This window comes from Podarcis gaigeae, assembly GCF_964106915.1.
Source record: "Podarcis gaigeae genome assembly, chromosome: 9".
NCBI lineage: Eukaryota > Metazoa > Chordata > Lepidosauria > Squamata > Lacertidae > Podarcis > Podarcis gaigeae.
This window is the reverse complement of record NC_139685.1, coordinates 68,117,521-68,140,695: the sequence shown is the minus strand read 5'-3', so window position 1 is coordinate 68,140,695 and position 23,175 is coordinate 68,117,521. Positions and strand designations below refer to the sequence as shown.

Sequence of the window (23,175 nt, the reverse complement as noted above, 5' to 3'; positions counted from 1 at the left end):
CCAAAGGTAGATTGCCTCTAAAAGTGGACGTTTAGCTATCTCACTTACAGATCGCTCCTCCTCAAGGTGTCTCACCTGATCTAATCTAATGACCATCGCCAGTACTGGTGGCAGGGAATTCCAGGGACCCCCCTCGGCGTAAATCATCCCGACCTAAGATGTTTGTGAATTGAGCTGTCTTGATCCTTTCCCCCAACATCACATGAGTATCGGATCCATTCTGTCCCACTCCCGTTCAAGTTGCCTCCAGAGAATGTGGGCTGGCTGGGGGTGGCTATGTTTCCCCCCTCCTCCGGGGAGCCCCTTTCGCTTGTCTCCGTTTATGAATTATTCGCAATCCGCTAGCCTTGACGGGGGCGGCGCGCGGGGGGGGGGGGAGGAGAGAGACCCGGAATCAACCTGCTGGTGCGTAAAAGCGCTGCTGGCGCCGAGGGCCGCGCGTCCCTGGTGCGCTCTGCGCCTCTCCAGCGTGGCCAGGGGTGACCCTCGCCTCTCCGCCGCCGTCTTCTTCCTCCTACGTTCCTTCTCCCGCCGGGGGTCTTGCGAGGCGTCCTTCTCTCGCCTCCCCCCCCACCCCCCGCCCAGCCTCGGAAGGGCTGGAGAAGCGAGCCTCGTTTAGACTCCAGGCATGTAGGGGAGAGCTGTGAGATCACCCGGGTTATAAATATCTCGGTGCCAGCAGCTCCGCGCTCTCGGATCGCGCTCTCCCTCCAGCGGGCCGACGATGCCTTCCCTGCGCGCCGGAGCGCACGCCCGTTTGCCCCAGAGGTGCCGCGGCATTCGCAGCCGCCTCCGCAAAATGCCCTGCGCGTCCCTCCCGCTGGAAGAATGAGCTTGTCTTTCTTGCTCTGCCTTCTCTTTCTCAGCCACCTGATCCTCCTCGCTTTGGCACAGAAGGAGACGCTGCCCCCCAGAGCGCAACTTGGAGACGCGGCTTTGCGTGCCAAAAACAGCAGCAGAAGCAGGCTTGGAAGTAGGAATACCACTTCTTTTTCTTCTTCCTCCTCCTCCTTTTCAGCCCCTTCCCCTTATTTCGCCCCCTCTTCGGGAGTTCAAGGCAGCGGTTCCGAAAGGAGCAGTTTCCAGTGGAGCCCATCCGGGCGCAGAACCGGCAGCCTCTATTGCAGAGTGGGCATCGGTTTCCATCTCCAAATCCACCCCGATGGGCATGTCAACGGCTCCCACCAAGGCAGTATCTTAAGTAAGTGCTTTTCGCTACTCTCTCCGCCCCTTGCCTGGGGAACTGGAGCCACTCGGGGACATAAAATTCAATGTTGCAGTTCAGGGTGTTTATTTTTTAAATTTATTTTTTAAAGAGCATTTTTACTGGTTGCTTTTATAGGAATCTGTGGGTAGGTGCTTGTTCCTAAACGTTCTTTTTAAAAAATCGTACACATTTTTAGTCTTGCTCGGTGTAAGTGCGGCTACCTACCTGCCCAGAGCCCTTGGGACCCTAGGACTAAGAACTTTACGCATTTGATGTAAATTCGGTTAAAATGAAAAGCTTGGCTTCTGGGCACACGCTGAAGTCCCTGTGTTGCAGCTCAGAGCCGTTCGGGGGACGCAGCTCAAAGAGATGGAAATTTCGCCAGTGACTTCGACAGCAAGTAGATTGCTCCCATAGCAGTTGGAGAGCCTCATAATCTGTCTTCAATTTGGCCTCTGGAGGGAATGCAGAGAAGCAAGGTGGACTTCCCCACCCCCCCACCCAAAAAAACCCAACTCCCTGGCTTGTTCTAATATTGTTTGTCCTTCTTCATAGAAGTTTGATTGGGGAGAGCTGGGAACAGAGGTCATTCTATGCGGTTGTCTGTATGTTGGATACACAGCATTTTGTAAATGGAAAAGTGCCATTAATAACTTTACTACTACCAATGATGGTGATAATGATAACAACAATAGTGATGGCTTTAAGCAGGGCACAGACTACTGCAGGTTTTTCTTTGCACAAATCAACGTTTTGGTGTTTTCTTTGATTTTGAGTGCCTCGCCTCTGCTCACTTCTATTAGAATTGTGGATTCAGACTGCAGTCTGATAACCCTTTACCTGGGAGTAAGCTCCTTTGAACACGCTGGGCCTTGCCTCTGAACGGACATGGGTGGGATTGCATCACACTTCCTCTGCACACTTTCCCGGAATTAAGTTCCACTGGGATGTACTTAAAAAGTGAAACACGCCACTATCAGAGATAGAACAATCGCATGATAATGTGAACAGCTGAATAACTCAGCATGTCATGTTTACCTGTTGGTGAACATTTTATATTTGGCCAATACAAACCATCAGAAGTGGACTGAAAATTCCAAATGCAAATGGGAACAGTGATGGGAATAGTGGAAAAGGCTGTGGCTGGGGAGCATACACAGTTTGAATAGCTAATGTCCAGTTTATATAGCCAGCAGCCAAACGTTAAATGTTTTTCCAGGGCTGTGGCAAGAGGGAAGATCATGTATTTGAATGTCCCCACCATGCAAAAATCCTTGTACGTTGCATGTCAGGAAGGAAGGTTTAGATTAGCTAAACTGTATTTCTACATGGAACCCCCACTTTTAAAAGCATCCCCCACTTTCTCAGTTAAGAAGTTATGAAAGATGCAGTTCTCTGACAGCAGTCTGATACAGGACAAACTTTACTGCTCAAGTTTCTGTTGCAATTGATTAAAAAAAAAGTGGGGGGGGGGAGAAAGCAAACAACTGAGAATAACAGTGCTTTTTGGGACTTAGCAGAACTGAAACTAATTGCAATGAGTGGTTAGATTTCTCCAGCAAATTCTAAATGACAATAGGTTTTGTTGTAATATGAGACCACTTTGGCACGTTAAGTGGTATTTTTAAACAAAATAATTATGATAAATTTTATTTGGATTTGCCCCTTCAGCCTTACTGAAGATGCAAAATCCTTGAATTTAGTAAAATGAAAAGATTACTATCTTAACGTTTATCGAGAGTTTTAAGTTTTCCTCCTGCAGTGCAAAGGGATTGGTGACTATCGCTGAAAGTTTAATTTTTAATAGGGAAAAACAGTAATGTTTTAAGTATCTCCCAAGTCCTACTGAAATTCTGGAATGCTGCTCTGAAGTATCAGATTTCCATGAAACTTTGTTTTGGCTCCATTGCCTAGTGCAGGTGTCCTAGGCCTAATTCTCATTGGGGTGGCAATTGTATGTCACTCCAAACTGCAGGTTGGAGAAGATTGGACAGTTTCTCCCTGCCCCCTCCCCCCAAAAAAACTCATTGCATGTAGAGATCTAGCATGTCAGGGTGATTGGTAGAGTAGGACCCTTCTCCCTAACCTGCTACTTTTCTGTATACAGAGGCGGAGTTATAGCAAAGAACCACTCCCTGCAGTCTGGAATTGTGTATCCCTAACTGAGGGACGCGGGTGGCGGTGTGGGTTAAACCACAGAGCCTAGAACTTGCCGATCAGAAGGTCGGCGGTTCGAATCCCCGCGACGGGGTGAGCTCCCATGGCTCGGTACCTGCTCCTGTCAACCTAGCAGTTCAAAAGCACATCAAAGTGCAAGTAGATAAATAGGTACCGCTCCCGCGGGAAGGTAAACAGTGTTTCCATGCACTGCTCTGGCTCGCCAGAAGCGGCTCAGTCATGCTGGCCACATGACCCAGAAGCTGTACGCCGGCTCCCTTGGCCAATAAAGCGAGATGAGCGCCACAATCCCAGAGTCGGCCATGACTGGACCTAATGGTCAGGGGTCCCTTTACCTTTACCTGAGGGTGGGAGGACACGACATGCAACAGGTCAAATGAAGCCCTCCATCCTCTCTTTCTGACCTCTCAGACTCTCTTGAGACCACACACCCCACCAGCCATGTTCTGTGTTCAAGTGCTTTTCTCTGGCGGCTAAAATGTGTCCTTGAACTATCACAGCCCCTCTAGCCTGGATGCAGAGATGCTGGGATGGTGATACAGAAAGTCCTGTTGGCTTTTGCATGGCTGGGATGTAGCCTTCCTGTCTCTTTTGTTGCTCCACCCACTTTTGGCTCCGCCCCCACCCATCACTTGCACAAATCAGTGGGCCGCAAATCAGCCTGGTCCTTTCGCTTACTGAGCTGTAAGCGATAAAACAGGGGTAAGCAAACTTTTTCTGCAGGGGGCCGGTCCACTGTGCCTCAGACCTTGTGGGGGGCCGGACTATATTTTGAAAAAAATATATGAATGAATTCCTATGCCCCACAAATAACCCAGAGATGTGTTCTAAATAAAAGGACACATTCTACTCATGTAAAAACATGATCCAGCCCCCGGGCCTTAGTTTGCCTAGCCATGCAATAAAAGGTTAACTTCATAAACATGCTCTCCCCACTGGCTTCCAGGAGAATAATTCTGTTTTTTTTTAATAATATATTTATTAGCAGTTTTTTAATTTAGTTACAGTTCCAATAAACAATACAATATGGCATATTTTTTAACATAATCTTCTTAACTTCTTTGGACTCCCTCACATCTCCCGCTCCTGCGTTCCTAGCCAAGAAAGTTTTTCCAGCAAATTTATCCCCTTATTTCGATTCTTATTATCTAATTTTCCAATATTATATCTCTAATTTTTGATATCCTTTATTCAGATCTTAAAGAATTAAATATAACTTAAAAATTTTCCAAAAATTTGTCTTTTTTTAAATTTAACTTATCTTCATATATCACTTCCTCTATCTCAATGGTGCCCAATTGTTTATATTCTAGCATCCTTCTTAACATTCATATAATTTACAATATTTTTGTAGATAAATCTTAAATTTCTTCCAATCTTCTTCCAACGTCTCTTCTCCCAGGTCTCGGATTCTGCCAGTTGAATAATTCTGATTTAAGTAAGATTAAATTAGATTAGAGGATCTACCTGTTTACCTCTGGCTTCTTGTCCTCTGTTCTCACACCTCTCTTCCAGAATACCTGTGTGGCTCCCTCATTCTCTTTTCTTTATTCCTTGTTAATCATTGGAAGAAAGACGATGTACTTGCGACATCATTTCCTTTGCATTCAGAAGGTCCCAGGTGCAATCCCTTTACATCCCAAATAACCAAAATCCTACCACTTATTAATTTCTAGGATTTATTGTACTCAGGTTCTGCTTTTGAGCTTCCCATAAGCATCTGTTTGGCTACTGTGAGAAGAGGATGGTGGACTAGATGAGTTTTCGGTCTGATCCTGCAAGGCTTTCCTTATGTTATTAAGAAATAATAATGAATGTTCAGGAAAGGAGCCTGGCAGGCGACTGATGGTGTTGACTCCTAAAGAATCAAAGTTGTGCATTGGTTAGTGTTGGGCTAGGATGGAGGAAATCTGGCTTGAAGAATCCTTGCGTCAGCCATGAAGCTCACTGCATGACCTTGGGCCAGTAACTATCTTTTACCCTAACCTACCACAGTGGTGCTGTGGGTTAAACCACAGAGCCTAGGACTTGCCAATCAGAAGGTTGGCGGTTCAAATCCCCGTGACGGGCTGAGCTCCCGTTGCTCGGTCCCTGCTCCTGCCCACCTAGCAGTTCGAAAGCACGTCAAAGTGCAAGTAGATAAATAGGTACAAGTAGATAAATAGGTACCAAAGTGCAAGTAGATAAATAGGTACCACTCTGGTGGGAAGGTAAACGGCGTTTCTGTGCACTGCTCTGGTTTGCCAGAAGCGGCTTTGTCATGCTGGCCACATGACCCAGAAGCTGTACGCCGGCTCCCTCGGCCAATAAAGCGAGATGAGCGTTGCAACCCCAGAGTTGGCCACAACTGGACCTAATGGTCAGGGGTCCCTTTACCTTAACCTCAGAGGGGTGTTGTGAAAATAATGTGTGTGTGTGCAGAGGTGGGGGAAAAACTGCATATATCTTCATGGAGCTTCATGGAGTAAATATAAAATGACTGAATGAATGAATGCAGCTCTGCACATTAGTGTTAAGGAAAGGTCATTGGTCACATTAACTGCCATGTATTGCTAAAGTGCTTTAGCACTGTGGTTTCTGAGCTATGGTTTGTTTGGCCTTAGCCCAGAAGTTCTGGGATAGGAGCAAGTCAGACATTGCTTCCCTATAGGGCTAGAGTTATAGGGAAGCCTGGGGGGGCTGCTTCCTTCAGGGCCTTTTCAGTACTGGCCCCGACTTGGTGGAACGCTCTGTCACAAGAGATTAGGGCCCTGTGGGACTTGACATCTTTCTGCGGGGTCTGTAAGACAGAGATGTTCTGCCTGGCCTTTGGTTTGGACTCAGTCTGACCCTTATGTTTCCCTCCCCTTATGGTTTTGATCTATGGTTTTGATCTATGGGCTACTATTAAAATGAGGCTGCATTTAAAATTGTATTTTAACCCGTATTTTAAATTGGTTCCCCCCCCCCCCATTATGTTTTTATTGTAATTTTACTGGTGTTAGCCGCCCTGAGCCCAGCTTGGGCCGGGGAGGGCGGGGTATAAATACATTATTATTATTATTATTATTATTATTATTATTATTATTATTATTATTATTCCAGCTCCCCCACCTGACTCTCAAAAATTTCCCTCTTTCTGTTTAAAAAGTAAGTTCCTAGACTTTACATGTAAAAAGTAAGGAAGGACAACACACAGGCAGCAGTTCTACCCAACTGTCAACTAAGAAGCAAGAGAGCCTGTGGTACAATGGGTCAGTGTGTCTGGCTGTTTACCAGAAGGCTGTTGGTTTGCGCATGTGGGCCTGCCTTGCAGGGGGCTGGACTAGATGACCCCTGGTGTCCCTCCCAACTCTATGATTCTATAAGCAACGCAACTAAATAACTTTATGCTTGCTGTGCTTCCTGTATTTATGTTCTGACCGTTCTGCAATAATTCCGCAGCCCATTAAAGCCCCTTCGTGATACAGTTCCTGGCTAAGGGGCTTGCTGCTTAATTCCTTCACTACCAGGTCCTGGGCCCAGTGCGCTGTAAGTGGATTGGGTCCCTTGGTCCACTGCAAAAGAAAGCACTGATCTGCATAAGATTTGCACCTGCTTTGTGTTATGTGCAGGTTTGTGCCCTATTTTGCAGACCTAGGAGTAAGTCCAATTAAACACAAAGTGACCTGAATAGACATGTAGACCATTGTACTGTAAGTTAGCTATACAGTGAATTCTTAATGAGTACCTGTTCTTTATATCCTGCACAGTAGGAAACATGCCTAAGCCTCTTTGCAAAGTTTTCACATTTTGCATTTAACCTGTTGTTGTTTCTTTGTTGGGGGTTAACTACCACTTGTGCTTCTTGTGTTTGCCGAAAATGACATCTAGGGAGTACCTGATCTCAGGAGACCCCACTACAGGAAAGATACTTCTTTGCTGCTAGGAGAGAAGGAAGGGGAAACTCTGGAGTTCCCAAGTATTTGAAAATGAGACAGAAACAGGAAAAGTGTACCAAAGGGGAAAACAGAAACTTATTAGGACCTCACAGATTCCTATGGCCTGGTATCCAAGCCACTTGCTCATCAATCACAGCTCTGACTTCACTCATTGGTTAAAAACACTGATAGACGGTAGCAGTCAGACTGACTCATCTCACAGAAATTGCATAGGAGGTACCTGCATATTTCGCTTCATAACTTTTCCTCCAGGAGAGCTAGAAACTTACTTTTAAAAAATGAGGCCCATTCTGGTTATGAGCCTAGTACATCAGTACCCCTGTACCCTGTGTGGAGCATCGGTGCTGGCCCTACCATTAGTGAGTGTCATGGAAGGTCAGCATATTGTTATGTTATCCCATTTATGATTGCTGTTGCATTCTGAGCGCACAGGAGAGGTGCGTGTTGGATTTTCTGCCTCGGGTTCCAAAATAACATAGCTGGCCTTGGGTACAATGCAGCACGAATTAGCAAGGGGTGGGTTGGTGGCATTCTCCTGGCTCAGGTGGCAAAATGTCTTGGGTCATCCCTATCCATTGCGAAGGTGTGTTTAGCATGAATTTGTAGAACAGGGTTCTACAACCCTGTTCCCATCATACCTGACCACTGGTTCTGTTAGCTAGAGATGATGGGAGTTGCAGTCCACAAACAGCTGGTGTAAAGGATCAATCTTAGTGCAGAGATTGGGACTATATGAGTTTCAGGAACGTTCTCATTCTGAGGATGCAGTGAAATTACTTCCAGAATAATGGGCTTTGGGGTAACTTGCTAGACAGCTTTTATCTCTGTTACAGACAGAAGCATCCTTCTAAGTTGCACTGGTATCACTGCTGTTTAACCAAACCTTTTATTTACGCAGCAAGAACCAGAACATTTGAGTCGCTGCTGAGCAGTTCCTGCTGGAAAAAAAGCGCTTATTGTGTCAGCAGTTTACTGCGATTCATCCCACTTTCCCCAGCCTCTTTATTTCACTGCATTGTTCGCCTCTCCTCGAGTGCTTAGTTTGAATTATCCATCTGCCTCCAGCTGTTCCTTGTCAAATCTCTCTCTTTTTATTTTTCATCTGCTCATTTTCTTTCAGTATCCATAAATATTTACACAGTGACAATGAACTATAAAGATAGTAAGGACCAGGCAAAAGCAATCGTTCACAAATGGCAGCATCTATTGGATTCCCTCCCCCACAAAAAAAGCACAACCTAAAGAAAGAAAGAAAGGGAAAAGGGAAAAGAGGAACATGCTCTCTTCTGTATTTATTTATGCCTTTGGCTATGCATGATTCCTGCATTCCAGTTGCCCAGTTTAATGGTCTCATGGACAGCCAGTGCCATTCCAGAAATAGTTATCTGGTACTAGAAGCACATGATGAGGGTTCCAGTACTGTGTCACTTCCAAATTTCCATGACCAAATCATAGGGGTCACTTCTGGACTGTCGTTATTTTGCAAGTGGGATTCAATTTCATACAAGTAAATTCAGGTTGTGCAATTGAAGTGGATCTGATGGTCTTGCACAAACATTTCCACCATTACCACTTCTTGTGGTCAGGAAAGTGACAAGGAAAATCATTGGAAACTGTGGGGGAAACCATTGTTTGACATGACATGTCCTATGTCTGTACATTTATGGGTCGGGGGTGGGGGTTTAGTCTGTGTGAGAGAGTGTGTGAACAGGGTAAAGGTAAAGACCATTAGGTCCAGTCATGGATGACTCTGGGGTTGCATGCTTATCTCGCTCTATTGGCCAAGGGGGCCGACGTACAGGTCATGTGGCCAGCATGACTAAGCCGCTTCTGGCGAACCAGAGCAGCAGACAGAAACGCCGTATACCTTCCCCCCGGAGTGGTACCTATTTATCTACTTGCACTTCATGCTTTCAAACTGCTAGATTGGCAGGAGCAGAGACCGAGCAATGGGAGCTCATCCCGTCGCGGGGATTCAAACCGCCGACCTTCTGATCAGCAAGTCCTAGGCTCTGTGGCTTAACCCACAGTGCCACCCGCATCCCTGTGAACAGGGTAGCCATCGCCAATTATGGCAATAGGTACTACTGTTATGAGACACACACACGCCGGAACCTGGGAAAGGGTTTAAACAACCCCAACTTTAGCTCCAGATTTTCAGCCTCGATGGCCAGGGCTAAGGGGTTTGTTTATCTATCCTTTTGCTTGACCTGTGTTTTGGACTAGGATCTTATCAAAGACGCATGGAAAATGCAAAGAGAGATTTTGCTTAACCAAGCTTCGATTAGGAGGGCAATATTGGATTTTTGCAGGGCAGAGCCATGTAAGAAGAAAAGCTCTTAGACCTGGGGGAATTAATCAGGATATAATATGAGCAAAATAAAGGTCAAGCAGGACTGTGGATCAGCCCCAGAAAAACACTCTTTGGACCCACCAGCACTGTACAGAATGGTTTAACAACCAATCCCTCTTCTCAGGGAACTCTGAATGTTGCAGCTCTGGGAGGGGAATAGAGGGTCTCAGTACCCCTAACAAACTACAGCTCCCAGAATTCTTTGGGGGAAGCTGTTTAAAGTGGCATGATGCTACTTTAAATATGTATGGTACAGATGGGGCATTTTTCAGCTTACATCTAATCTTTAGAGAAGGAGAGGTGTGGAGCAGAGCAGCCCATAGTTCCTTTTGCTTTAGAACGTTCTGCATCGAGTAATAATATGCTTTTAACAATTTCAACCATTTTTCCTTTTGCATCTCGTCTTTCATGTTATGACCCCCTAATAGCTAGCGCTTAGATTGTTCTTTCCAGGCTTTCGTAGCCCTACAGGGGAGATTCAGAATGTTCACTGCCGTGTAAAAATAGTACCCGCTGCACTCCCTTGCGCTCTCCTTTCAGAAAGAACTGATCCTTATGCGGATTCAGAGCCAGCGTTGTTCACCTTCAGCACAAAGCAAATCTGCTCCTTCTATCGTGCATTTGCTTTTGATAACCCCCTGAGCCAGAGCAACAGAAGGCAAGAGGAATACGTGCTCTCTTCAAAAGCAAACCACCAAAAGATTTGAGAGGCAGGATGAAGCGAGGACAGCAGCAGGAAAATGGAAAGGCAGAGATGGGATGTTGTGGTCCATCACAAAAGAGGGGCGTGGGTGGCGCTGTGGTCTAAAACCACTGAGCCTCTTGGGCTTGCCAATTGGAAGGTCAGCGGTTCGAATCCCTGTGACAGGGTGAGCTCCCATTGCTCTGTCCCAGCTCCTGCCAATCTAGCAGTTCGAAAGCATGCAAGTGCAAGTAGATAAATAGGTACCACTGTGGCGGGAAGGCAAACAGCATTTCCGTGCGCTCTGGTTTCCATCACGGTGTTCCGTTGCTTCACAAGCAGTTTAGTCATGCTGGCCACATGACTCAGAAAGCTGTCTGCGGTCAAACACTGGCTCCCTCAGTCTGAAAGCGAGATGAACGCCGGAACCCCCACAGCTGCCTTTGACTGGACTTAAACATCCAGGGGTCCTTTACCATCCCAAAGCATTCAGTTCAGGATTTGACCACACTTCCGCCTAGAAAGCATGGGTTTGAGCGGTTTCCCACTTGCCCTGCTTCTTTTCCAGGGAAAATCCACTCTTTAGTTCCAAATCAGAACAAACAGCTATCAACCAAAAGCCCAATTGCTGTTTGCTCTGACTGAGTGCTAAAGAGCAGTTTTCCCTACAGGAAAGTGGTAGGAGAATCATAGTCATAGAATGGTAGAGTTGTAAATTTGGCCACTAACTTGTTAGAAGGAATGTGGCAGTCAGAATATATTGCATGGATATTATACTAACTGCATTGCTTACATAGAATTGTAGAATCTTAGAGTGGGAAGGGACCCAAGGGTCATCTAGTCCACCCCCTGCAATGCAGAAATCTCAGCTAAAGCATCCATGACAGATGGCCATCCAACCTCTGCTTAAAAACCTCCAAGGAAGGAGAGTCCACCACCTCCTGAAGGAGGCTGTTCCACCATCAAATAGCTATTTCTGTCGGAAAGTTTTTCCTGATGTTGAAGAATCTCCTTTCTTGTATCTTGAAGCCATTGGTTAAAGCCCTACTATCCAGAGCAGGAGGAAACAGACCTGTTCCCTCTTCCATCTGGAGATATTTGAAAGTGGCTATCCTATTTCCTCTCAGTCTCTTATTTCCCAGGTGAAACATGCCCAGCTCCGTCAACCGTTCCTCATAAGGCTTGGTTTCCAGACCCTTGGTCATCTTGGTCACCCTCCTCTGTACACGTTCCAGCTTGTCAATATCCTTCTTAAAATTATGGTGCCCAGAATTGAACACAGTGTTCCAGGCGTGGTCTGACCAAGGCAGAACAGAGTGGTTCTATTACTTCCCTTGATCTGGATACCAGACTTCAGTTGATGCAATTTGAGAGCCCAAAGTCCGCAGCTGCAGAAGCTGCACCATACCTGCCAGTTGCATGGCCCAATGTTCTGTCAATGTGGTCGAGTGATCAGAGTGTTGGCTAAGGCCTGAGAGACCAGGGTTCAAATCCCCACAAAGCCATGAAGCTCACTGCATGACCTTGGGCCAGTCATCAACACTCAGCCAGAGTTGTTAGTAGAAGAAAAAGAGGAGACTGGGAAACACCTCGAGCTCCTCAAAGCAAAGATGGGGTATAAATTTAACAAATAAACAAAGTCCTGAGTCCTGAATATAGAGAGGACCAGGTAGCCCAATGGGCTAGATCCCAGCATCGGGAAAAGAAGCTAAATGTTTGGGCTATTGTACATTGGCCTCTTCTTGTTTTATGTTGAGCAAGATGTGATTTAAGTGCTCATTTCATCCTTCTTCACTGCTTCAAGGAGAGGATGGTGGATGTTAAACCTGTGCTGTTCCCCAGAGCCAGCAGAGATCCAGTTTCTGCTTTTTCTGTGTTTGGAATGAGTGTCTGGGATGAGTTCAGTCTGGGATGGGAGCCAGCGTGGTGTAGTGGTTAAGAGCGGTGGGCTTGTAATCTGGTGAACCGGGTTCGCGTCTCCGCTCCTCCACATGCAGCTGCTGGGTGACCTTGGGCCAATCACACTTCTTTGAAGTCTCTCAGCCCCACTCACCTCACAGAGTGTTTGTTGTGGGGGAGGAAGGGAAAGGAGATTGTTAGCCGCTTTGAGACTCCTGAAGGGGAGTGAAAGGCGGGATATCAAGTCCAAACTCTTCTTCTTCAGCATTACTTTTCTCTAGTTTGGGATAGCTCAGTCGGTAGAGCATGAGACTCTTAATTTCAGGGCTACGGGTTCAAGACCCATGTTGGGCAAAAGATTTTACGCCTTGCAGGGGGTTGGACTAGATTAAGGTTACCAGGTTTTTTTCAAAGAATCCCGGGACACTTTAAAAAAAAAAATAGAAAAAAATGTTATTTTTTAAAAGTTATTACTATTTTTTTAAAAAAGAAGTAATATCTTCTCTTCTGTGGTCTCCTCTGTCGCGTGACCTTCCTCTGGGCCCTGGCCTGCTCCCTTGGAGCGCTAGCTGCCATGGAGTAGGCTTGGGACGGACATGGGCTTGGCCACATGTCCTTGCCCTCCCGGTGCTCTCCTACATCTCCTCCTCAGTGGCGGCAGTGGCGTGGCAAGGTCGGGGCTCCCCTCTTTTTTCTCCTTCCTCTTCCTCTCTCTTCCTCCTCTCCTTCTCCCTGTGTCAGCTCTGAGGTTTTCCTGTCCCCGGAGCACCACTGGGGAGTTGGCCGGGTGGTCAGGTGCTCTCGTTCCCAGCTCAATTTGGGTCACGGGTGATGGTGGTCAGTCGTTCCCCCAGTTGGCGCGTTGGGCGTCCCTGGTCTCCCCTTGGTAGTGGCGCAGCGGTGGCAGCTTCAGCAACCCGAAGCCAGCCTGGTAGCGCAGTTGGCTTTAGGCTGGCTTCAGGAGCTACTCGTTGCCATGGCGCCCGCCATTTTGCCTCGCTGGAAGTCCCCAAATGATGTGTCTTGTGCCGTCGAATCAATCACGCAACATTCATTCCCTGCTAATAAATCTACAACACTTAAAATATAAATCCGGGGACATTAAATGAAATCCGGGGACGGATTTTGTCCGGGGACATATTTGTAAATCCCGGGACTGTCCCCGGGAAACGGGGACATCTGGTAACCATAGACTAGATGACCATTGTAGACCCTTCCAACTGTATAATTTTGAGAATGCTATGAATGCATAGCCAATGAAACTGGGTAATGACAGCAGGATGCTCCTTGTTTTCTTCAACCTAACAGCTGATCGGGGTTCCAACAGTCACATCTTGCTTCTCTGCATCCTACCAACAGACCGTCTGTCACCAACCCTTGTGAGCCTGCAGTTGTCTCTCCTCATGAGCAGTTAGAATGACCATGACACTTCCATGGTGTCCCACAACTCTGCTGGGGAGAACTGCAATTATTTATTTTTGCGGGGGTTGGAGGGGGAGCGAAGCCAAAGCTCTTCAGCTAATTGCTAGGGAACTTTCAAAGACTGAAGTCAGCATGCAACCTTGGTAAGTTTCCTAAACTCTCCTCCAGAGGCTTCCTTCCTTTCAGTTGCTATTGATAATATAAATGTGATGGCTCTGTGTCAATATAGGGTAGGTGGAAGGAAGGGGGGCATAGCGAAGAATGCTTATCTTGCTTTCATGCATCTGATGAGCAGAAGGATCCATTGTCTTTAGCTGCAATCAGGGGGAGCTTGGGTAACCCCAGGCTGCAATGGTAGATATGCTAGATGCATGCATTATAATCAGGAAAATCCCTTGCAAGCATGTGCATCTTAGGTGAAATTGCATACCATAATGTGTATATTAGGAGAAAGTCATGCTAAAATGCTAAAGAATTTATCATTTTTAAAAAAGCATTTGCAAACTGATTTGGAGAATTGAATGTAAGATTAAAAAAAAAAAACAGCAATGAGGAAGTGAGAGACCAAAGCAGACGGATTTGCCAATCCCTAATTGCACTTGGCTTATTTCAAATGCTCCTGACTGCTTCCAGATCTGCCTTTAACATGTTCAGGGGTGAATGTCTTCTTCTGCAAACAATATGCTTGGTGATCAGTAGAGTCTCAACGCTCCCCAGCACTGTGCAAAGCAGCTGAGTGTGTGTGAGGGAGAGGTCCGGGGTGTGTGTGTGTGCATGTGGTTAAAATCATTTGCAACGGATGCAAAAACCTTAGGGTATTCTGGAGGATCAAGCCTGCTGGGGTAGGGTGCTCTTTATTCTGCAAGAACTGCTCCTAAACCCAGATATATAGAGCAGCTGCATCATGTTATGGTTTATTTATATACCCCCAAGTGGTGAGCATCATATCAATAGGAAAGAAATATATAATAAGAGTACCAATAGATGCAGTCAATCAAAGGCATATAAAATAGCAAAATTACAACATACCCACCTGGATATGTGTTAGGAACACCAGTTAACCCCACAGCAAGGAAACAGAAAAACCAAAAGCCAGCCCTGTCTCTCACCTGGGGTGAACACACTACCTTCCTATCTCTGACCTGGGGGATGTGTTTTACTAACTGAGGTTAACACCCACACCATATATTTAAAGCACTCTTCTTATTCTGTAACAGTCATGTCTTCCCACAAAGAATCCTGGGAACTGTAGTTTGTTAAGGGTGCAGGCCTACTGTTCCCAGCACCCTTAGCAAACTATATTTCACAGGATTCTCCACGTCTGCTAAGAATGATGTACAATGTATATTGTGGTTGTGACCAGACTTTGTCTCTGGCACAGAAACCACTTCCCCTCTCTGGCTGCCAGCCGCCAGCCAGCTGACTCATTAACCCCAGATTATAATTGCCAGAGCCTGGAGGGAAAATTTGGAGGAAGTCCTACAAGCCTTCTGTCTCCCACCCTGGGGACCCACAAAACGCTGCCGTTATCTGCTGGCAAGAGAAACGCACTCTGTACATCCTCAGAGATGCTCTCATCTATCTACTATGTCACTTGTTCCAACATTACACCCAGCCACTGAAAACAAGTTTCCAGGATTGAGCCCAGAGGCTACAGGAATCAAGCATGGGGCAGGGCTTAAACAACCCTTGCTGATTTTGAAGGTTTGCTCTCTTCCCCCTAAACCGGTGGTTCTCAACCAGTGTGCCGTGGCTCCCTGAGATGCCTTGAATGATAGTCAGGGGTGCCACAGGCAAAACTGGCCTCTGTCCCTCTTCCCTTCCCTCCCTCCTCTGATGCCCTCTTGCATCTCTGCCTCCCCAGGTCTTGCACAGCTGTTTGTTGCAGAAGCCCTGGCTATAAGCTCCCCAAGCGAATGGCATCTCTGGCGTTGGCCAGGGGGTGCTTCCCAGGCCCCTGTGGGGCAGTGCGAGGAGGCACATCTCTTTGGGGCAGGAGGGGGCAGCTGAGAGACTAGGGGTGGCAGCTTCAGATGCCCAGAGGACTCCCAAGAAAAGGGGAGAGGAGGTTGAGGGCACACTCCACAAGGGAGGCTGTTTGAAAAAGGGTGAGAGGCTGCCAGCTCTGCAGGCAAAGGGTGACATCACTGGGCTCTTGAACCCAGGCCCAGACAGAGGTGGGGCATATGGGCCACTTGGCCCGGGCCTCCAGTTCCAAAGGGCGCCTCAGTCAGCATATTAATCCATATTTTCCATTTTGTCTTTATATGCAGATACGGTTCAAGCCTTGAAATAATTTTTTTTGTCAGCATAACATTTGTGAAAATTATTTATATACGTACTTATTTATAAGACTTCAGATATCCCCAGGGTAAAAAAGGGGGGCACATTATCTACCTGGCCCGGGCCTCTGCCTGGCTCTGTAAGGCCCTACTTGAACCCCACAGAGGAGCCACAGAAAGAATGTAGTTGGTCAAGGGAGCCGTGGACCCAAAAAGGTTGAAAACCTTTGCCCTAAACCGTCTCCTGGTGCCTTCCTGTCGAGGGCAGGTGGATAACCCCAGAGTGAGCAGCCATTAAATTCCACTCACACCAGTTGTGTCCTTTAAAACCTCAGGACGTCTATAAATAAATGTATATTCAGATAACCCGAGCAAGCAAGCAAGAAGCAATCAAGCATGAAATCACAGTTTAAGCCTAAAATGACAAAGCTAGTTTTTCTTCTTCTTCCTCCTCCTCTTCTTTTCCCTCCCCCTTCTTTTTTTTTAATAAAAAAGACCTGACAATGCATAAGATTTCTTTCTCTCTTCTTCTTTTCTTTGCAGTGCTGTGAAAAAACGAATTGTGTTTTATTTTGGGATTTCTGTCATCCTAGGTATTTTGGAAATATTTGCTGTGTCTCAGGGGATTGTAGGAATACGAGGAGTTTTCAGCAACAAATTTTTAGCGATGTCAAAAAAAGGAAAACTCCACGCAAGTGTAAGTAAAAAAAAAAAAACCAAGACGAAATAAAATACTGCATTTCCAGGGTATGTGAAAAATGTCTCTGTAGCTTGCAAAATAGTGAAAATATTGCAAGGTCATCTGTGCTGCACCTTGTAAGATTTGAGTCCACAGCTCTACATATCATTTCATTCATTTCCCACCATTTCTTCCAAGGGGTTCAAGGTGGTATATGTGGCCCTTTCTCCTCACAACAACCGTGTGAGGTAGGTTAGGCTGAGAGACAGTGACTGGCCCAAGGTCACCCAGTGAACTTCATGCCTGTGTAGGGATTCGAACCCTGGTCGCCCAGGTTCCTATTTCAACAATGCCACACAGGCTCCCTGCTTTTGAAAATGCAGAAGAATGAAGTTCCCCTTGACCTTAAATCCCTCATCCCAGTCCAGCATAATTTTGCTGGGATAGCTCAGTTGGTAGAGTGTGAGGCTCTTTAACTCACTCTACATGGGGCTGCCCTTGAGACTGACCCAGAAACTCCAGCGGGTGCAGAATGCCACAGTGAGACTCCTTACGGGGTCCTCACCGCAGGATCACATTCACCCGGTGCTATACCAGCTGCACTGGGCTCCCGGTGGAGTACAGGATCAGGTTTAAGGTGCTGGTTTTAACAGAAATACGCCCTTAACACAGGATTTGCAAGCAAAAAGACAATGGGAAGGCTCTCCCCATTTGCCTCCCTTACTGCAGAGGAATATTTGAGGAGAATCAAAATGGCTTCAGGATTGCTTTCCCATACTATGAATATTTATTCTATATTTGAGACCTTAAATTTCTTATAACAGTGGTTATGTGAGCATGTGTTGAAACTAGCCTCCCGAATAAGGTTAAGACAGTGGCGTAGCGTGGGGGGTGCAGGGGGGGCGGCCGCACCGGGCGCAACATCTGGGGGTTAGGGTTAGGGGGCGCAAATTACTTGTCTTGCCCTGGGTGCTGACAACCCACGCTACGCCACTGGGTTAAGATGTACCCTAATTTCCCACCCACTTTTGCCTCTGGCTGTGCCCATCCTGGCAAGCGGCCCCTGGCAGGTTACCCAGAAGAGAATGTGGCCCCTGTGGAATTCCCCACCCCTGCTGTACGGGAAGAGTCCCTCTCAAGTGCTGCCTTGGCAGATGCCCATTCAAAGATGGCAGCCTGCCTTTGGTGTGGTGGCCCACAGGTTGAGCTGTTCTCCCCCCATTCCCCACCGATGTGAAATCGTCTTGTTATTTCATGTTATGAAATTCTGATGTGATTCAGCGGCTGCCGAAATTAAATAAGCCCCCTTCCTTGGCTTCCGGCTAATTGCTGGGAGAAGGACGTGGTTGGTTCCAGGGGGACCAGACATTGACGACCTGCTTCAGACAGGTCACCATTAAAGGTTAAGACCCGCAATTCTTCAGCCAAATCAGCACAAGAAATTAGTCGAAACCCGAGCCAAATGTCTAAAGTTCACTGGGCTAAACAATGCCGATAATGTAAAAACAGCATCTGTTGTTCTTTGCTGCTTTGGCAGGGTGCGTTTATTTTGTGGGATAATGAGTTCGAGGAGGCGCAAGGAAGTGCTGTGCCTGTCACTCAGGGAAGCTCTTTGATTCTAACGGCGTTTTGATTACTTCTAGCTGAACTAGAGATAAAATCAAGTCCCACTGTTGTTTTTGAGTTGCGGGGGGGGGGGGGGGAGGAAGCGGAAGCAATTCCGTGGGCTGTAATAGGTTTCCCCTTCTGTATCTGAGGTCTGGCCTTCCATTTCAAGTGGTAATCTAATTAAATTATAAAGCAGTTTATTTTTTTATTTTTTTTTAATAAGGAAACTGGATTCAGGAGCAACATTAATCCTGGCAATTAACAGCTTCCCAAGCAGATGGCTCAATTTTTTGTTCTTAAAGGAGCACCCATCCACCCCTCCTGTTATAATGTTTCAGGCTAAAACCCTATGCCCACATATACGAGGAGCAAGTTGCAGTGAATCCGAGGACATTTTTCTCCCGAGTAAATATGCATTGGGTCAAACTCAACATCATCCTGCCCAGTGGCTTTTCTTTTTGTGAGGTTGTGTTCTCAGCAGAAGCTTTACCGTTTGAGGAAAATATTTATCTGGAAGAGGACATTTCTTTCTCTTCTTTTTACAGTTAAGTTTGCGGGTGGCGCTGTGGGTTAACCTACAGAGCCTAGGACTTGCCGATCAGAAGGTTGCCGGTTCGAATCCCCGTGATGGGGTAAGCTCCCGTTGCTCAGTCCCTGCTCCTGCCAACCTAGCAGTTCGAAAGCATGTCAAAAGTGCAAGTAGATAAATAGGTATTGCTCCGGCGGGAAGGTAAACGGTGTTTCCGTGTGCTGCTCTGGTTCGCCAGAAGCAGCTTAGTCATGCTGGCCACATAACCCAGAAGCTGTATGCTGGCTCCCTTGGCCAACAAAGTGAGATGAGCACCGCAACCCCAGAGTCGGCCACAACTGGACCTAATGGTCAGGGGTCCCCTTTACCTTTACCTTGCAAGCAAAAGGGCGAAAACAGACGAGACACCCGTAGGGCAGTTAAGGGTTCCCTCAGTGTGATCGGTTCTACCAAACCTTTCTCACTCATATATAAGATAATAATCTGTGGGGTTTAACAATGCAATGCTGAACTCACTTGTCATGTTCGTAAGGGAATACCCATTAGCAAGAAAGAGGCTGCCTTGCTGATGTTCCCAACTTGCACAAAGGCAAAATTGACAGAGGCATCTTCAGTGTAGCATCCAGTTTTAATAATTCTCTCCTCATTGATTGCAAAGGCAGCTGAGCAAAATTAATGCCCCGTGAGACAAAGGATTTGCTCTTCTGGTTGACACAGATCTTGGCAGGAAACAGAGGACCTGCTTCAGTAGCTTCAGACAAGATCGCATCGATACTTTTTCATCCTTTTGTACTAGCCCGGATGGCCAGACATAGATTAGAAAGGAGGAATGACCTTCAGAAGAGACATCTGTTCTATTGGATGTCCCCCACTGTTAATAGTCTCTCGAGATCCATCCGTCAAACTAGTATAGTGTTAGAAATCCCAGAAGTCAGTCTCTCTCTCTGGAGCTTATGTCTAGAAAAAAACTGCAAAATCTAGACACCCCCTCCTGTCATCAAATAGCTGTAGATAGAGAAAGAAAGTGATAAAGAGCAGCAACAATGTTTCTGTATGCTCCAGTGGCATTGCGGCTTTTGCTGCTGCCCGGAGCACACATGCACATGCTGAGCAGGGCATAGAGAGTGAACAGAACCCACCACGCCAGCCTGGTCCTTGCCACCGACACCAGTGGGTGGGGGCCAGGCATGGGCATAGCCAGGATTTATGTTGAAGGGGCAGGGTTCATGTTGGATGGGAGGGCAGAACCTCAGTTAAGTATTTACCGTATTTTTCGCTCCATAAGACGCACATTTTTCTTCCTAGAAATTAAGGGGAAATGTCTGTGTGCCTCATGGAGTGAATGCGTGGTCCCTGGAGCCGAATTGCCCAGGGGTGAAAAGCAGATCGTGCTTTTTTTTTTTGAAAGAGGGAAGTGGGTGTTGAAACAAAGCCGCTAATGGGCAAGCGATCGGGGAGGGAGATAAGGGACGCTAGAGATAAAGGAGGCTGCCTGGGAGTGGGGAGGCAACAGCAAACTTACAAAGGGGGAAAACAGGAAGACTAAAGCAAAAGAGAGAAATTAGAAGAAAAGAAGGAGCAAAAAACTGCTCCAGCTAAGGAAAAGACACTAAGGCAAACAAGAGGGAAGGGAGTGTTGAAAGGAAACAGCTGATCAGTGGGATCAGAAGAGAAATAAGGGACTCTATCAGCCTCTGCAGAGGCTGCCTGGGAGGGGGGAAGTAAAAGCCCATGGATCTCCTGGATTTTTACATTGGGTCACCCCAAATTCACCATCAGATCACATAGCATGTCCATGGCTACAGCCTTCACCAAAAAAATCACGCATCCACTGTTTCCTGGGGCTGCAATGGTGCAAAAATGTGGTTACAAAGCACGGATCCACATGGTTCCTCAGGATTTTTGCATTGAGTCACCTCAAATTCACCATCAGATCCTCCTCCGAAAACTAGGTGAGTCTTATGGTCAGGTGCGTCTTATGGAGCAAAAAATACGGTGTATTGATTTACTTGGCTACGCCCATGGGGCCAGGTGCAGAGGGGTCAGAGAGCCCACTGTGCCTGTTCAGCCATCACCACCAGAGCCAAGTGGGGCTGCAAGGAGGAGTGTGGCCGGCTGACCCGGCCCTTGGTAGGTGAATTCCCCCCTGGTGCTGACTGGGCAGCCATTCAGCAATGGGGCTGGGGATGTGGTGGCAAGTCCAGACAGGGCTCCAGAGCCCAGAGCTCCCTGGTGGCAGCCATGGCAGGCCTGCATGGGGGTGCCTGGTTTGTGCCCCATCAAAATCATTCACCCAGGGCTAAGCCCCCCCCGCCTCCCCCACTATGCCTCTGGTGTGCCCTACACAGTGGCGTAGCGTGGGGGCTGCCTGCACCGGGATACATCTGGGGGTTAGGGTTAGGGGGCGCAAATCCATGGGGTGGGGGCGCAAATCCATGGGTTAGGGGGTCAAATTACTTGCCTTGCCCCGGGTGCTGACAACCCACGCTACGCCACTGGCCCTACAGTCATGTTTGAACTATCTCTTAGGTTGTGCATGTTAGGAGAGTGAGGTTTGGGTGTTGCAGGCTCTGGGAAGGTACCTACTGTGGGAATGTTCAGGGATGCAGGCGAGGATATATTGTTTGATTATAGCCTTTCCAACTTGTGTTAACAAGTTCACAATTTAGCAGAGTAACTTTTTTTAAACTTTTTAAACTTACAGCGGATGCGTTTGCTCAGGCTTGCTAAAGCCTCTATAATAACTGTTCAGGTATTTCCCCCTTATTCCCTCATAAAAGATAAGATGCAACACAGTCTTCTATAAAAGTATAAAAAAGGAGTTTACTCATATTCTGTTCACAATCGGATCCCAGAAGGTAGACTTAGCTCAGAAAAGTAACATACACCTGGAAACTATCTCATAAGGAGACAGTCCCTTTGTCCTCTCTTGGCTGGAAGCCAAGAGAGCATGTTGCTTCTTGTAAAGAGAGAGAGAGATGGCTGCCCTGTCCTGTGCTTTTGTTGTTACCTGCACAGGTGAGGCCATGTCCACTCTAGCAAAACAAGGAATGTTGCATATGACTGCTCCCAGTGGACTACATCCCACATTTATACCGGGAGGGAGTTCCACAATTTGGGGGCCACCGAAGAACATGCCTTCTCCCGCTCCATCCCCTGCCCATCTTCTGAAAGTGGCAGAGGCAGCAAGAGGGTCCTCTTTGCCAATCTTAGCACCCAAGGGGGGGGTCTGTAGGGAAGGGGACAATCTCTCAGATATGTGGGACCTGAGTTGTTTAAGTTTTAAATGCTAACGTGTGCACCTTGATTTGGTCCTGGAAATGAACTGGCTGCTGGATTTATATGTGATGTCAGTAACCCTGGCTAGTAATCTGCATTTTGGACCAGTTGAAGTTGCCAAATAGTCTTCAAGACCAGCCCCATGTAGGGTGCATTGCACTATTCTAGTCTGGGAGTTACCAGTTCATGGTGACCGAATCATTTCTGTCCGAATGGGGCTGTAGAGCAGGAGTGGAGAATGTTTTACCAGCCCAAGGGCCACACTGCCTCCTGAGCAACCTTTCAGGGGCCACGTGCTGTTGCCGGGCAGGGAAAGAGACAAAAAGTGGGTGGAGCAAGAGTTTTGGCTCTTACATTAGTACACTAGTCTACATTCTAGCTATGCAAATATCAGTGCTTTCTACACAAACACACCCCTCTTTATCCTGAGGGCAAAGGACACAATTGTGTGGTCCCCATTCTGTGCACAAAATCTAGATAGACTAGTGGTTGACTCTGACTTCAGCACTGGTGATGGAACAGGGTAGTAGAGTCTTCCACCACTAGCACATATTTCTAGCCACTTTCAGCCCCGTAGAACTTGCCGCAAGAACTTGCAACACTCTGCTTCTTGGAAGGGCCAGGCTTGTGGTGAGGCCTGGGGAGAATCACAAGGGCCCAACAGAGAAGCCTGGAGGGCAGCCTCTGAAGTTCTCCACGCCTGAAATGGAGAGTGGGATCCCCAAAGCCAACCAGCTCCAGTCCATTTTTCAACCCTAGAGATTCCATGGGGCATCACAAAATCCATGATCCCCAGATTACTGGGGCAGGGAGCGAAGAGGCGGATTGTCACAGGACAAGACCTCATTGTAATCAGAGAAGGAGAGGAAGGCCATTCAGCTGCTAACCTCTCCATTACTCTTTCCTCCTCTCCCTTAATGAGTAGACCCTTGACATCAGGACCCTCTCCCATCTACCCAGACCTATTGATGGATGAGACACGCATTTCCGTGCCAAAACAATCCAAACTCCTTTGGGAGGCAATCATGTGGAATTGTGTTCTCAGATTTATAGTGAGCAAGTCAGCAACGCTATCATCTTTCAGCTCCGCTATATTGTTAAGTAGCTACTTAGCTCAATCTCTCTCCTTTTTGGTGG

At 47.1% G+C, this 23,175-nt stretch overlaps 1 protein-coding gene across 2 annotated transcripts in view; it reads left to right on the top strand.

The window, feature by feature from the left end:
* Positions 1 to 529: 529 nt before the first annotated feature.
* Positions 530 to 23,175, top strand: part of FGF5 (fibroblast growth factor 5) — a 28,339-nt gene continuing 5,693 nt past the window's right edge. Inside the window, exons 1-2 of one of the 2 annotated variants that reach the window (XM_083756922.1) lie at positions 530 to 1,201; positions 16,537 to 16,640. In XM_083756922.1, coding sequence (XP_083613048.1) covers positions 829 to 1,201; positions 16,537 to 16,640 — 477 coding nt within the window. In that variant the 5' untranslated portion in view covers positions 530 to 828. The remainder of the gene's footprint in view (positions 1,202 to 16,536; positions 16,641 to 23,175) is intronic. The other variant, XM_083756921.1, reaches the window with a different exon arrangement.